This window comes from Zootoca vivipara, chromosome 8 (genome assembly GCF_965207765.1).
Source record: "Zootoca vivipara chromosome 8, rZooViv2.hap1.1, whole genome shotgun sequence".
NCBI classification, from domain to species: domain Eukaryota; kingdom Metazoa; phylum Chordata; class Lepidosauria; order Squamata; family Lacertidae; genus Zootoca; species Zootoca vivipara.
In genome coordinates, this window is record NC_142591.1 from 86,486,664 (window position 1) to 86,499,293 (window position 12,630).

At 48.4% G+C, this 12,630-nt stretch overlaps 1 protein-coding gene across 1 annotated transcript in view; it reads right to left on the reverse strand.

The window, feature by feature from the left end:
- Positions 1-1,462: 1,462 nt before the first annotated feature.
- Positions 1,463-12,630, reverse strand: part of TONSL (tonsoku like, DNA repair protein) — a 30,847-nt gene continuing 19,679 nt past the window's right edge. The window contains exons 19-26 of the mRNA XM_035126144.3: positions 11,873-12,023; positions 9,920-9,998; positions 8,888-9,189; positions 7,886-8,057; positions 6,244-6,422; positions 5,923-5,996; positions 3,754-3,887; positions 1,463-2,479 (exon numbers count right to left, since the gene is read on the reverse strand). Coding sequence (XP_034982035.3) covers positions 2,286-2,479; positions 3,754-3,887; positions 5,923-5,996; positions 6,244-6,422; positions 7,886-8,057; positions 8,888-9,189; positions 9,920-9,998; positions 11,873-12,023 — 1,285 coding nt within the window. The 3' untranslated portion in view covers positions 1,463-2,285. The remainder of the gene's footprint in view (positions 2,480-3,753; positions 3,888-5,922; positions 5,997-6,243; positions 6,423-7,885; positions 8,058-8,887; positions 9,190-9,919; positions 9,999-11,872; positions 12,024-12,630) is intronic.

Genomic DNA, 12,630 nt, shown 5'->3' on the forward strand with positions numbered 1-12,630 from the left:
CATTCAGCAAATGAATAGACTGTGAGTAATTTGGATTCTTTGGAATGTAAATTAAGGCAACAATTTGGACCTGGGAGAGAGGGGAAAAGAGGAAGCCACCCCCCCCTACGGTAACATAAGAGACAGTAAACAGAAACCCGAAGCCGTAAACAGAAGATTTCAACTTAAAAGGATTCCTCAAAGGCATCAAAGAGAATCTCCCCTAAATGCAGGGTAAAAGGGGAGAGAGACTGTGGCTGTGATTGCCCTGCAGAAAGAAGTTAAGACTAAGAAAGACCTTTCTGTTCCTCGGGAGCCGGCAGCCCAGACAATCCAGTGAGTTGATCAGGATTTATAGTTAAATTCTATTTCTATCTTTATCTCTGGACTTTTTGGAAATTCTTTTTTGGTTTATATACTTTTGAAATGTGAGTTCGAACTTTATTTTTAAGAATGCAGCCAGCTTGTTAAAATGGAGTCGAGAAAATAGACTGCGATTATATTCCACCCCATGTGACAAGTTTTGACCTTGACAGGACTGAACTATGTCAACAAAAAGGTACCCGCCTGAGTTTCAGCGGACTGTTTTGACCTTAATGTGGGAAGCAAGAATAGAACTATGTCAAGAGGAGACACAACGGCAAGTGTTACAGCAACAATTCCAGATGATTATGGCAGAATATGATTTCTTAGAAGATGAAGCTTTTGAAACTGAAGAAGACGAATGTGAGAATGACAATGATGAGGACTGTGATGACTTAACACAAAATGAAGCCCATCACGAAAAAAATGATGATTTTACTCTACAAAAAGTTGGATGGAGTGCCTCCCCTTCGAGGGGGGCACGATTGGACCTACTGGAACTCCAGAATGACCACAGGGAAGAAGGAAAAATTAAGCAGAGAAGAGAAGAAGCTCAGGGGTCTGATATGGAGGCCTGGATGGCAAAAGACTGTAAACAGGGGGTGGGGTGAAGAGAAAGTGAAGTTGTGATTGTAAGGATGGGTTAATAGGACTATAACTGGACTGCTGACTATGGAACTTGCTGGATTGGTGGGGTGGAGCCAGTACTCGGGGGGGGTGTAAGGTTAGTTTGGGAATAATTATAGGTTTAAAAAGTGAATTGATTCTGGAAAAAGGTGAAAATATGGAGGCCTATAGAGGGGTAAAAATTAGGCACGGGAAGAAAAAATGGGAGTTTGATTTTTCAGTGATTGGACAATAGGCGAAAATGATAATAGTTAGTTTAAAAGTGGTATAAGATATAAAGGTGTATGTTATAAAATATGAATTATGAAACTGTTGAAGATGATAAATAAGGGAGGAAAACCGGGGAAGGGGGGAGGGTGGGGAAGCCCACAAAATATGGTTTAACAATTATGAATTTAACAATTATGATGAATTTTTTTTTGTCTTTTTTCCTTTTTGTCTTTTTTTTTTTCTCTTTTTTCTCTTTTTCTTTTTTTGTATTTTCTTTTTTTTTGGTATGACAATAGATGGTTGGATGGATGAACTCCTGCGTACTGCCCTGGTTCACTGGAGCTCCCTGGTGGCAGGGGGGGGCTTCGGGGGCAGGGGAGGGGGAGGAGGACAGAAACCCAATCATAAAATGGACCACTTCTGACTGTTCACCTGCGTGGGATACTTCTGTGGCAGGGGAGGACCCATGGAGGGGGGTGGGAAGAAGGTGGAAAAGGTGTATATGTATGTACCATCTTTTGTAATTTGTAAAATCAATAAAAATTATGTTTAAAAAAAAAAAAGAAAGACACAGGACAGACGAGACGAGGGACGATACAGCATCTTTGGGTTGCGAGGCATTCAATAAATATTGGAAATCACATCACAGAACTGCTGGGCAGCACAAGGGGGGAAAGAGCAGAAGACCTTTAGAGCAGGACAAAGGCAGACGCTTTTTCCATACCAATATTCCCTTTTCTCAGCCACCACACCAAACTCGGAATATAAAGTGTGCTGTAATTCATAATGGCAGTATTGAGTTGGTCCTATTGGAGCTCTGGGCGCACCTGTGCCGGGCAGGTGTCTAGTCCCACCCTAAGCAGCGCAATGCCAAGCTATCTCACTTCTTGACATCCCTTGAGAGAGAGGACAGACACCCCTGGCTCTCACCTGGTCCATTTGCGGCCCTGGACCGTGTCAGCTTGCAGGAGCCCAGGAGCTGACTTTTAAGTCCACGGCCGCATTGAGCAGCACAATCCCAGACCCTGGGATCCAGCGCCTGCAAAGCGTTCCAGAGGCGGCTTCATGGGCGAGGCCTACAGTACGTAGGGGAGAAGCATGGCACCCTACAGGCAGTGGCAGAAGAGTTTGTGATGCCGTGTGACTGAGCGGAGGGAGGTGCCCGCTGGACCACGCCACAGCTCCGCCACGTCCTGCTGGTCACTCCTGCTCAGGTGGCGAGTGCAGAGCTGCAGCTGAGACACGTTCAAGGAGAGCTTTGTCCATGTCACGCTGTCCAGCGGCCCCCTCACGGAGCAGCCTAAGGAAGGAAGGAAGGAGAAGAACTGGAGGAGCCTCCTTTGTCCAGAATGCGGCAGCTAGACTGGTGACTGGGAGCGGCCGCTGAGACCACATAACACCGGCCTTGAAAGATCTACATTGGCTCCCAGTACGTTTCCGAGGACAATTCAAAGCGTTGGTGCTGACCTTGAAAGTCCTAAACAGCCACAGCCCAGTATACCTGAAGGAGCGTCTCCACCCCCATCGTTCTGCCCAGACACTGAGGTCCAGCTCCGAGGGCCTTCTGCCGGTTCCCTCCCTGTGAGAAGTGAGGTTGCAGGAAACCAGGCAGAGGGCCTTCTCGGTAGTGGCGCCCGCCCTGTGGAATGCCCTCTCACCAGGTGTCAAGGAAATAAACAACTATCTGACGTTTAGAAGACACCTGAAGGCAGCCCTGTTTAGGGAAGTTTTTAATGTTAGGACTTTAAACCTAAGACGCTGGCAAATTAGCAAGGTCATGTGATTTAAGTTGTTAAGTTGTTAAGATGCTCAGTATATATAGAGCGTTTGTTTTGTTTGCCTGTGGGGTGTGGAGCAGTCATGTCTGAAAGCTCTGGAGGTGTTTCTGTTATTTTTCTGCAATAAAGCTGTCTTCGAAAGTTGGGCTTCCGTGGGTCGTTTCTGCTGCAAAGCTACAAGGTTTTTACCACAACAAGAATCCATCCGCTGTGCTTAATGCTCTGCAAAGAGAACTGTTTCTGGTCTGCGCAGCGCAAGTGTTTTACTGGACCAGAGCAGAAAACCTCTTATTCAATGTTTTAGGTTTTATTGTGTTTTTAATATTCTGTTGGGAGCCTCCCAAAGTGGCTGGGGAATAAAGAATTTATGATGATGATGATGATGATAATGATTACTATGGTACTTTGAAAACTGGGCTCTCAGACTACAACAGTCCAGCCACATCCCACAACTATGGCTCAGCTTCCTGAAATTTTAGCTTTAGGATGCATTGAGGTGAAGCTTAGATTACTTAGCCTGCCCTTCATCAAAACAAAGATCCTCCTGCTTTTTCCCTGATCACATCCTAGTTTTCCGCATGCTACTTCCCTTTAGATAAAATAAAATTTGCTTTTGATTTATTGGACTGACGTCAAGAGGGGTGTCAGGACTGCATGAGAAAACCACAGGCTTGCAGGCAAAACAAGAGACAGAGGGCTAATCGAGCTGGGCCACCAAGAATCTATTGCCCTTCAGCAGTCCTGGAGGGGAGGGGCAGTAAGGGGGTGGCGGGTAAAAAACGGCTCCAGCACTCACCAGCCAAGCTGAGGAACTGGAGGCCCCGATTCCTTTCCTCGAGGGCAAGCAGCAGCGTCCGAAGACCAACAATGCCGATTTCAGGATTTGCTGACAAATCCAGCGAGACTAAAGGCAGGCAGGTAGGGAGGTGCCTGGAGAAAGAGAACAAATATGTAAGGAAAAAGAAGGTACCTTTTACCACGTGGTGGACCTGCCCCAGGATAAAAGACTTCTGGGGAAAAATTATAATGAATTTAAAAAGGTGTTCAAGCATACCTTTGTAAAAAAAAAAACAGAGGCCTTTTTGCTTGGAATAGTTGGAGATGAGACCCCCCCAAAAAGATTGTACATTCTTTTTGTATGCCACAACTGCAGCTAGATTATTAATAGATAAATTTTCGAAATCTCAAGAAATGCCCACAATTAACGACTGGCAGATAAAGATGATGGACTTCATGGAACTCGCTGAGATGACCGGAAGGAGACGTGGCCAGAAGGAGGAAAAGGTTGAAGAAGATTGGAAGAAATTTAGAGACTATTTAAAGAAATATTGCAAGATATAATTAACCTTTAAGGAAGTAGAGTATAGGCTCTAGGCAGTATAATAGAAATATTATTTAGGATAGATGGGTAAGATTTTTTTTTTAATGTATGGTTTTTAGAAGAACCTGCTGAATGTAAAAAATGGACAATGTAGCTCAGAGGGGGAGAATGAGGGAAGTCCTCACACATTGAAAAGGACAATGTATTGAATGTTAAATTTTATGTTATGTGTGTGTTTGTTTGTTTGCTTGTATGTTATCTATATATATAAAAATGTAAAAAACTTGAAATTGTCGGCCGCTATGTTCTCCGTAACCGCTTGACCGATCGTCCTGAAATTTTGACACAACGATCCAGGCCACTCCCCGGGGGTTGCTGGGGACATGAAAACCTCAAATGGAATTCCTCCCACAGTACACCCCCTCCCTTCCTGTGAAATCTAAGCCATACCCACAAACCAAATGACATCATCATCAACCAAGCAACTGAAACCACACAGGCGGCCATTATCAGACAGACTAGGCCGCTTTCCAGACTAGGCCAAGTGGAGGTAAGGGGGGGGGCAATAGAGGGCAGGGATACGTAATGGGTCAGAACAGGGGGGGGGGGAACACAGGGATGAAACCTGCCCTCTCCACAATATCTCACCTCGGCTTTGCAGACTAGGCCGCTTTCCAGACTAGGCCAAGTGGAGGTAGTGGGGGGTGAATAGAGGGCAGGGATACGTAATGGGTCAGAACCGGGGGGGGGGAGACAGGGATGAAGCCTGCCCTCTCCACAGTATCTTGCCTCGACTCAGGGGGACTCTGAGGCTTAGGGGGATCTGAAGGGGGGCTATTACCCTCCATTTCACAGACTAACGCACAGCAATGCGTGCAGGGCCAGCTAGTTAGTGTATAAAATTAAAAATTATTATGAAAAAATAAAGGAGAAAGAGAAGAAATGTCAGGGGGGGGGGGCTCGGACAGGATAGGGAAAGCGTAGCCAAGTGCTGGCGCCCCTGACCTTATGCTGTTCTTGTCTAGGGAGCCCAAAGAGGAAGGGGAAAGTATAGAGCACTTTCTCACATACTCCAGGGAAACATCTCCACATATTTTCTCCAGTGTTCCTAATGGCTGTCCTAAAAAAGGCAAGCCAGAATCGCCCCCACACCCAGGTCCGACCTCACTCATTGGGGAATGGATAGAACTGGTTGCATTCTGCTCATCTACGCTGAAGAATTACAGAATTGTAGAGTTGGAAGGGACCCCCCAGGGTCATCGAGTCCAACCCCCTGCAATGCAGGAACCACTTATCTACGAGAAGGAGAAAAAGTGGGAGAGGAGTAGGAAGCCAAACTCTGGAACCTCGAAGGCTCACAGAATCACCACTCTTGATGGCCGTCCGTCCAAGCCATTTAAAAACCACCACCTTCCAAAGTGTCAAACGGCTCTTCCTGTCAGTAACGAGAGCTTCCTCAATTAATCAAACCACACCAGGGAAATGTTTTGCTCAGAGTAGCAAAAAGGGAGGTGAGGAGCCCTTTACCGCTGTCGAGAATGCCCAGAGATATGGCCAAGGCTGACCCTCCCCGCTGCGGAAGACACCCACTCCCTGCCAAAGAAGCACAGGACCCCCATTCCCTCCCTGCCCAAGCCTCCGCACCTAGCCAGCTCTACAACAGCGCCATCGTCGAGGTGATTCCCAGAGAGAGCCAGGTGGTTGAGAGCACAGCCTTCCTGTACGGAGAAGAACGAAGATTCAGAATGCAGAGAACTAAGGTGTGCGAGTGTCTGGATCTTCTCCAAGACCTAGTCGGCTGGGGAAACTCAAACCGCGTCCCTTCGTTTCCTCACACAGTGGAGATGCCAGGCCTTCCTCCTCCTCCCCTGTCTTTCACCAGAGCACAACGGGTCAGCTGGCTGGGCTGGCGGGCTGAGGTTCCCCAGGACGCCCACCTCTCTGCTGGGACCCGATGAACCGTACCTGCGCCAGGTACCTGGCCACTGCGTCCTGCAGAGGCTGCTGATCCCCTGGCCTGGCGCCCACTGAGCTGATGTCCAGGTGGGTGAGAGTCTCGGAGGGCAGGCTCCTCAGGAGCAGCTCAAGGGCAGAGGAGCCCAGGGCATTGTGGGACACGGCCAGGCGCCTGAGGTGCACGGCTCCTGAGGGAAGAGAGCGCAGGAGGAGCAATGCAGTTGGGAGGGACCCACACGGCCATCTGGTCCAATGTAGGGGCCACAAGGAAGAGAAGTGGGAGGGACACATTCCAGTTGCTTCATTTTGACAGGCAAACGCCACAGAAAGCGGCTTCCTTTTCAAGAGACACTCAGAAACGCCCTCGCACCCATCAACTGGGCACAGTTTGCTTATTTATAGAAGCATTTCTGTCCTACCATTTCACAGAATATCCGGCTGGTGTACAAGGTTAAAACATAAAGCGCTTAAAAAAGAAAAATACAGTTATCAAAAATAAAAATTAAAGGGCTGCAAAGGGCTTTCAGCACAAAAAGGCTCTGAGCCACAGCTTGTGGGACGTACGTGTGTGTGTGTGTGTGTCATATTGTTTGGGTAACGTTCAGTTCCCAGCAAAGCTGTCTGCCCCTCTCATCTCCAATATTTATTTATTATTTATTTTTGCATTTGCATCCAACTTTTTCTCCAAGGTGCTCAAAGCAGCATACATGATTTCCTGCCCCCGCCACAATTTCACCCTCACAACAACCCTGTCTGTGAGTAGGTCAGGGCTAAGAGATCCTGAATGGCCCAGGGCCCGGGGTCACCCGGTGAGCTTGATGGCCAAGTGGGGATTTGAACCCTGGCCTCCCAAAAGATAAAAGTCCCTCCCAGAGAGGAATGGCAAATTAAGCTGTTGGATTATGCTGTAATGCAAAACTGACTGGAAGACTCAGGAACCAAGAAGACCTGGACTTCAATAAAGAATGGGGAATTTTTTGTAATTTATCTAGGAGATCACTGTAAACAGATGAAAACACTAGCAGGATTTTTATAACATACCTCATTATACGTCCGCTTCATGTTGCGTCTTACGCGCCGAACCCGGAAGTCCCAGAACGAGTTACTTCTGGGTTCGGCACGTCTGTAACCTGTGCGCATGCGCAGAAGCGCTAAATCGCGCTTTGTGCATGCGCAGAAGTGCCGCATTGCGTCATGCGTGTGTGCAGATGCAGTGCTTCATGTTGCGGCCTTTTCATGTTGCGAACGGGCCGCCGGAACGGATCCCATTCGCAACCTGAGGTACCACTGTAATGTAACGAATATTATGGACGAGATGGAAAGATATAAAATGTGGATTGTGGAAAAATATGCAGTTAAAAAAGTGTACAATGGGACCCGTGGAGGGGGAAATGGGCAGTCCAGAGATTTGTAGAAATCTCTAAACATGGATATGGATTGTTATAAATTAATATTTGTAAAACCAAATAAAAATTATTATGAAAGATCGATCCCTGGTCTCCCGGGTCCTAGTCCAACACTCTTTAAGGGCTAACAGAATTAACTGTGCAAAGCCAAGGCAGACCGGACTTGCTTAACTCATACCGATCACCTGACAGTTCTATAAAATCTAGCTCCGCTGCCAGCCGACTCTCTTTCCTGCTCCTCTTACCTTTCAGGGCATTGGCCAGCAGGAGGCGGTAGTGCTGCAGGAAGGCGGTGGTGAAGCCGCAGGCTTGCAGCCTGAGCATGCTCAGGACCGGGCAGGCCTGGACCAGGGAGGCAAGGGGCTGGGTGCTGCCGTCACCCAAGGGGTTCAGGCTGAGGTCCAGCTCCTCCAGGTTCTGAAATGACAAGGGGTGTGGGTTTGAGTGAGACGGGGGCAGAGGAAGGGCCAAGCCACTCGCCTTCAGATCGGGAGTCAGAACCCCGAGATGGGATGTCTCACATAGGGCCTGAAAGGGCTGCATGAATCTCAGCTTCCTATTTTTAAAATAGCAACAACAATAGCAATAATAATAATAATAATAATAATAATAATAATAATAATAATAATAATACAGTCGTACCTTGGATCTCAAACGCTTTGGCTCCCGAACGATCGAAACCCGGAAGTGAGTGTTCCCGGTTTTCAAACTTTTTCCGGAAGCCGAACGTCTGGCGCAGCTTCCAATTGGCTGCAGGGCGCTCCAAGCGGAAGCCACACCTTGGTTTTCAAATGGTTCTGGGAGTCAAACGGACTCCTGGAATGCATCTTGTTCAAGAACCAAGGTATGACTGTACGTTTATTATTTCTACGCCCCCATCTGTCTGGGTTGCCCCAGTTTCCAGCAAAATAGAAAAACACGACGAGACATCACACATTAAAAACTTCCCTACACAGGGCTGCCTTCAGATGTCTTCTCAAAGTCATATAGTCGTTTATCTTCCTGAGCCTCTAGTCCTCATGGTGCAAGGGTGGCCTTTACACATGGAGACGGCTCATCAAGCGAAGATCTGAAGCCTTGTGGAACTCCCAAGCCCGAAAACCTTAGCCCACCCTCTTCCCACCGTAGTTTGGGCTCCATCCTCAGCCCCACTTGGACATCTCGCCACGCCTCAAGAACCGCAGCCCTTCCAGGTAGACATGACACTCTCCCGCTTCCCTCCGGAGCAGCTCCTCTGCCGCCCCTACCTGGAAAGTGACGGAGCCGGGAAGTCCTGCGGTCAGCCTACGCAGCCCCTGGGGGCCCAGCCGGTTGGCCGAGAGGTCCAGCGCCTGCAGGCCAGGGAGGGTGGCGACGGTGGCCAGCAGCTCTTCCGCCGAGTCGTCGCCCAGGCCTGCCCCAGGGAGGCACAGGCGCCGGATGGAGGTCTGCAGCTTGAGGGCACGGAGGAGAGGCGTCAGGTGGAGGTGGCGCAGGCCCAAGCCCGGGACGTTGAAGGACGGACCCGACTCCTGGCACTCCAGCAGCTGCAGGAGTAACCGGTGCTCCCCTGCCAGCCGAGGGGAGGGAGAGAGACACACACAGGGCACCAGGCTTCAGTCAAGGCAAAAGACTCACAAGCCAAGCCTTCAGGGTCATTGGGCCAGTCCTGCGGAACTCCCCACCACTAAAGATTCGGCAGGCCTGCTGAAATCGTTTCTATGCAGGCAATTCAGAATGCAGCCTTTTCCAATGGTTAACCAATGGTTAACCGACGTCTGATTTCTTTATGGTTTTAATGGACTGTATGGTTTTATGATTCTATTGCTGTAAGCGGCTTTGATAGGGTTTTTAATAATAATAATAATGATATAGTAGTACGCAATTTTTTTTACAGATAAATAAAGATGGAGAATAGTTCGTGGGTTTGAGCCCCATGTTGGGCAAAAGATTCCTGCCTTGTAGGGGGTTGGACTAGATGACCCTCGGGGGTCCCTTCCGACGCTACAATTCTATGGAAAAGCCAGCATAGCCGTCACAGCGACTGCCTTTCGGAAAAGGGGAAGTTTCCTCTTTGAAACCCCGTTGGGAAGCAGCCCCTTCCTTCTCTGAGCCCAACAGGACAGAAGGGGCTGCACCTGAACTGCGGGCAGAGAAGCATCAGAAAGATGCCTGCAGCCTCCTGAGGACACCCCCCCCCCAGGGGAACTCATCTGCCAAGAGAAGCAACCTCTGAAGGACGCGGGGGGGGGGGCTCAACGACACCCAGGCCCCTCTGCAGGGGAACTACTTCAGCTTACCCACAGCCAGGCTCTGGCAGGCCTTGCGGTATCTTGCGATAAGGGGGGGCAGGTCCCAAGACTGCACTTCGGCCAAGACCTGCCAGGGAGAGAAAGAGAGAGAGTAAGGTCAGCAGGGGGGTTAGCTAGGGCCCAAGGAAGGTGGCACTCCAATTGGGAATCCTTTCCTCATATATATATATAGAGAGAGAGAAGTCAAATGGGCCTTAGAAAGCATTGCTAATAACAAGGCCAGTGGAAGTGATTATATTCCAGCTGAACTATTTAAAATTTTAAAAGATGATGCTGTTAAGGTGCTACACCCAATATGCCAGCAAGTTTGGAAAACTCAGCAATGGCCAGAGGATTAGAGATGATCAGTCTACATCCCAATTCCAAAGAAGGGCAGTGCCAAAGAATGCTCCAACTACCGCACAATTGCGCTCATTTCACACGCTAGCAAGGTTATGCTTAAAATTCTACAAGGCAGGCTTAGGCAGTATGTGGACCGAGAACTCCCAGAAGTGCAAGCTGGATTTCGAAAGGGCAGAGGAACCAGAGACCAAATAGCAAACATACGCTGGATTATGGAGAAAGCCAGAGAGTTCCAGAAAAACGTCTACTTCTGCTTCATTGACTATGCAAAAGCCTTTGACTGTGTCGACCACAGCAAACTATGGCAAGTTCTTAAAGAAATGGGAGTGCCTGATCACCTCATCTGTCTCCTGAGAAATCTCTATGTGGGACAAGAAGCTACAGTTAGAACTGGATATGGAGCAACTGATTGGTTCAAAATTGGGAAAGGAGTACGACAAGGTTGTATATTGTCTCCCTGCTTATTTAACTTATATGCAGAATTCATCATGCGAAAGGCTGGACTGGATGAATCCCAAGCTGGAATTAAGATTGCCGGAAGAAATATCAACAACCTCAGATATGCAGATGACACAACCTTGATGGCAGAAAGCGAGGAGGAAATAAAGAACCTTTTAATGAGGGTGAAAGAGGAGAGCGCAAAATATGGTCTGAAGCTCAACATCAAAAAAACCAAGATCATGGCCACTGGTCCCATCACCTCCTGGCAAATAGAAGGGGAAGAAATGGAGGCAGTGAGAGATTTTACTTTCTTGGGCTCCTTGATCACTGCAGATGGTGACAGCAGTCACGAAATTAAAAGACGCCTGCTTCTTGGGAGAAAAGCAATGACAAACCTAGACAGCATCTTAAAAAGCAGAGACATCACCTTGCCGACAAAGGTCCGTATAGTTAAAGCTATGGTTTTCCCAGTAGTGATGTATGGAAGTGAGAGCTGGACCATAAAGAGGGCTGATCGCCGAAGAATTGATGCTTTTGAATTATGGTGCTGGAGGAGACTCTTGAGAGTCCCATGGACTGCAAGAAGATCAAACCTATCCATTCTGAAGGAAATCAGAATGGATGCAGAGTAAAACTGCAGAGTGGAAGAAAAGGAGGACCTTTTTCTGCCTCCCCACTTCCAGCTCCTCTCTGAAGACTGGAGAAGAAGAGATCCTCTTAAGAATATTAGGGGTGGGCGGGCAGGGGAAGGACCAGACCATGTGAAAAATGAACATAATATTTTAGCTTCAGTTCATTCATTTTCAGCTTTGTATTCTTGTTGTATAAAAAAAGTGCCTAGACATTCCGTTGTTGTGCCCATAACCCAGGTTTAAGGTGGCATTTAGCTCCTAGCTTTCCTATCTGTTTCTAACACTGTTCAGGGGAGGTATTAACAACATGCTTCCTTGCCATCAGAACCTACAAACGCCTCAAAACAGCCCTGGACAGCACAGGAAGCTGCCTTCTGCCAAGTCAGACCACTGGGCCATGCGCTTCAGTGCTGCCCACACTGACAAGCAGCTGCTCTCCAGAGAGACTCCCTTGCCCGCAGCTGAAGAATGGGGCTTTGGGGAGAAGCGCTGCCCATTTCTCCCTCAGCTCGCAGCGACCGCTCACCTCTTCGTTGCTCTGCAAAACATCCACGATGCAGTCCTGGGGGGCCAGGAGGGCCCCCTCCTTCTTCAGGGTCAGGCGTGGCAGGAGCCCGCAGGTCTGGTAGTAGCGCTGGGAGGCCTGATCCGCCAGCCATGACACGGGGCGACTCTCGCTGCAAGGAAGGAGAGGGGCTGCAGTAGGAAGGCCACCATTCACACACACACAGCCCTTCCCTATATTCCTGGGCGGCGGGGGGAAAGCCCCACCTCCAGCAAGGACTGTGGGGGATTCAGTCTCCGGCCACGCAGCTCTCATCCAAACAGTGCAGAGGGAAATATTATTTGGGGGAGGTTTGAGGGCAGCAGAAATATCCTGCCCCCTGCCTGCCCAATTTCAGATCCTTCCAGGGCCGGATTGAGGTTTGATGAGACCCCTAAGCTACTGAAGGTAATGGGGCCCTTTCTATGTCCAGCTGTCCTGTGTCAACAACAAACTGTCGCTATTTTTTGTGTTGAATATATGCTATGTGGTAATTTATAGGTATCTATGTTATTCAGTTTTCTAAACTTTAGGTATCTATGGCCATTTGCACATAACAAAACATGCATTTTATCAAAGCAATTGTTGAACTGAAAGACAATTAAGAAAAAGTATATTAACATTTAAATTTTCATTTAATTTTTCTGGGGGGCCCCAAGAGAGTGGGGCCCTAAGTTATAGCTTGTTTAGCTTATACGTAAATCCGGCATTGGATGCTTCTCCTGGTGCTTATGTGGAGA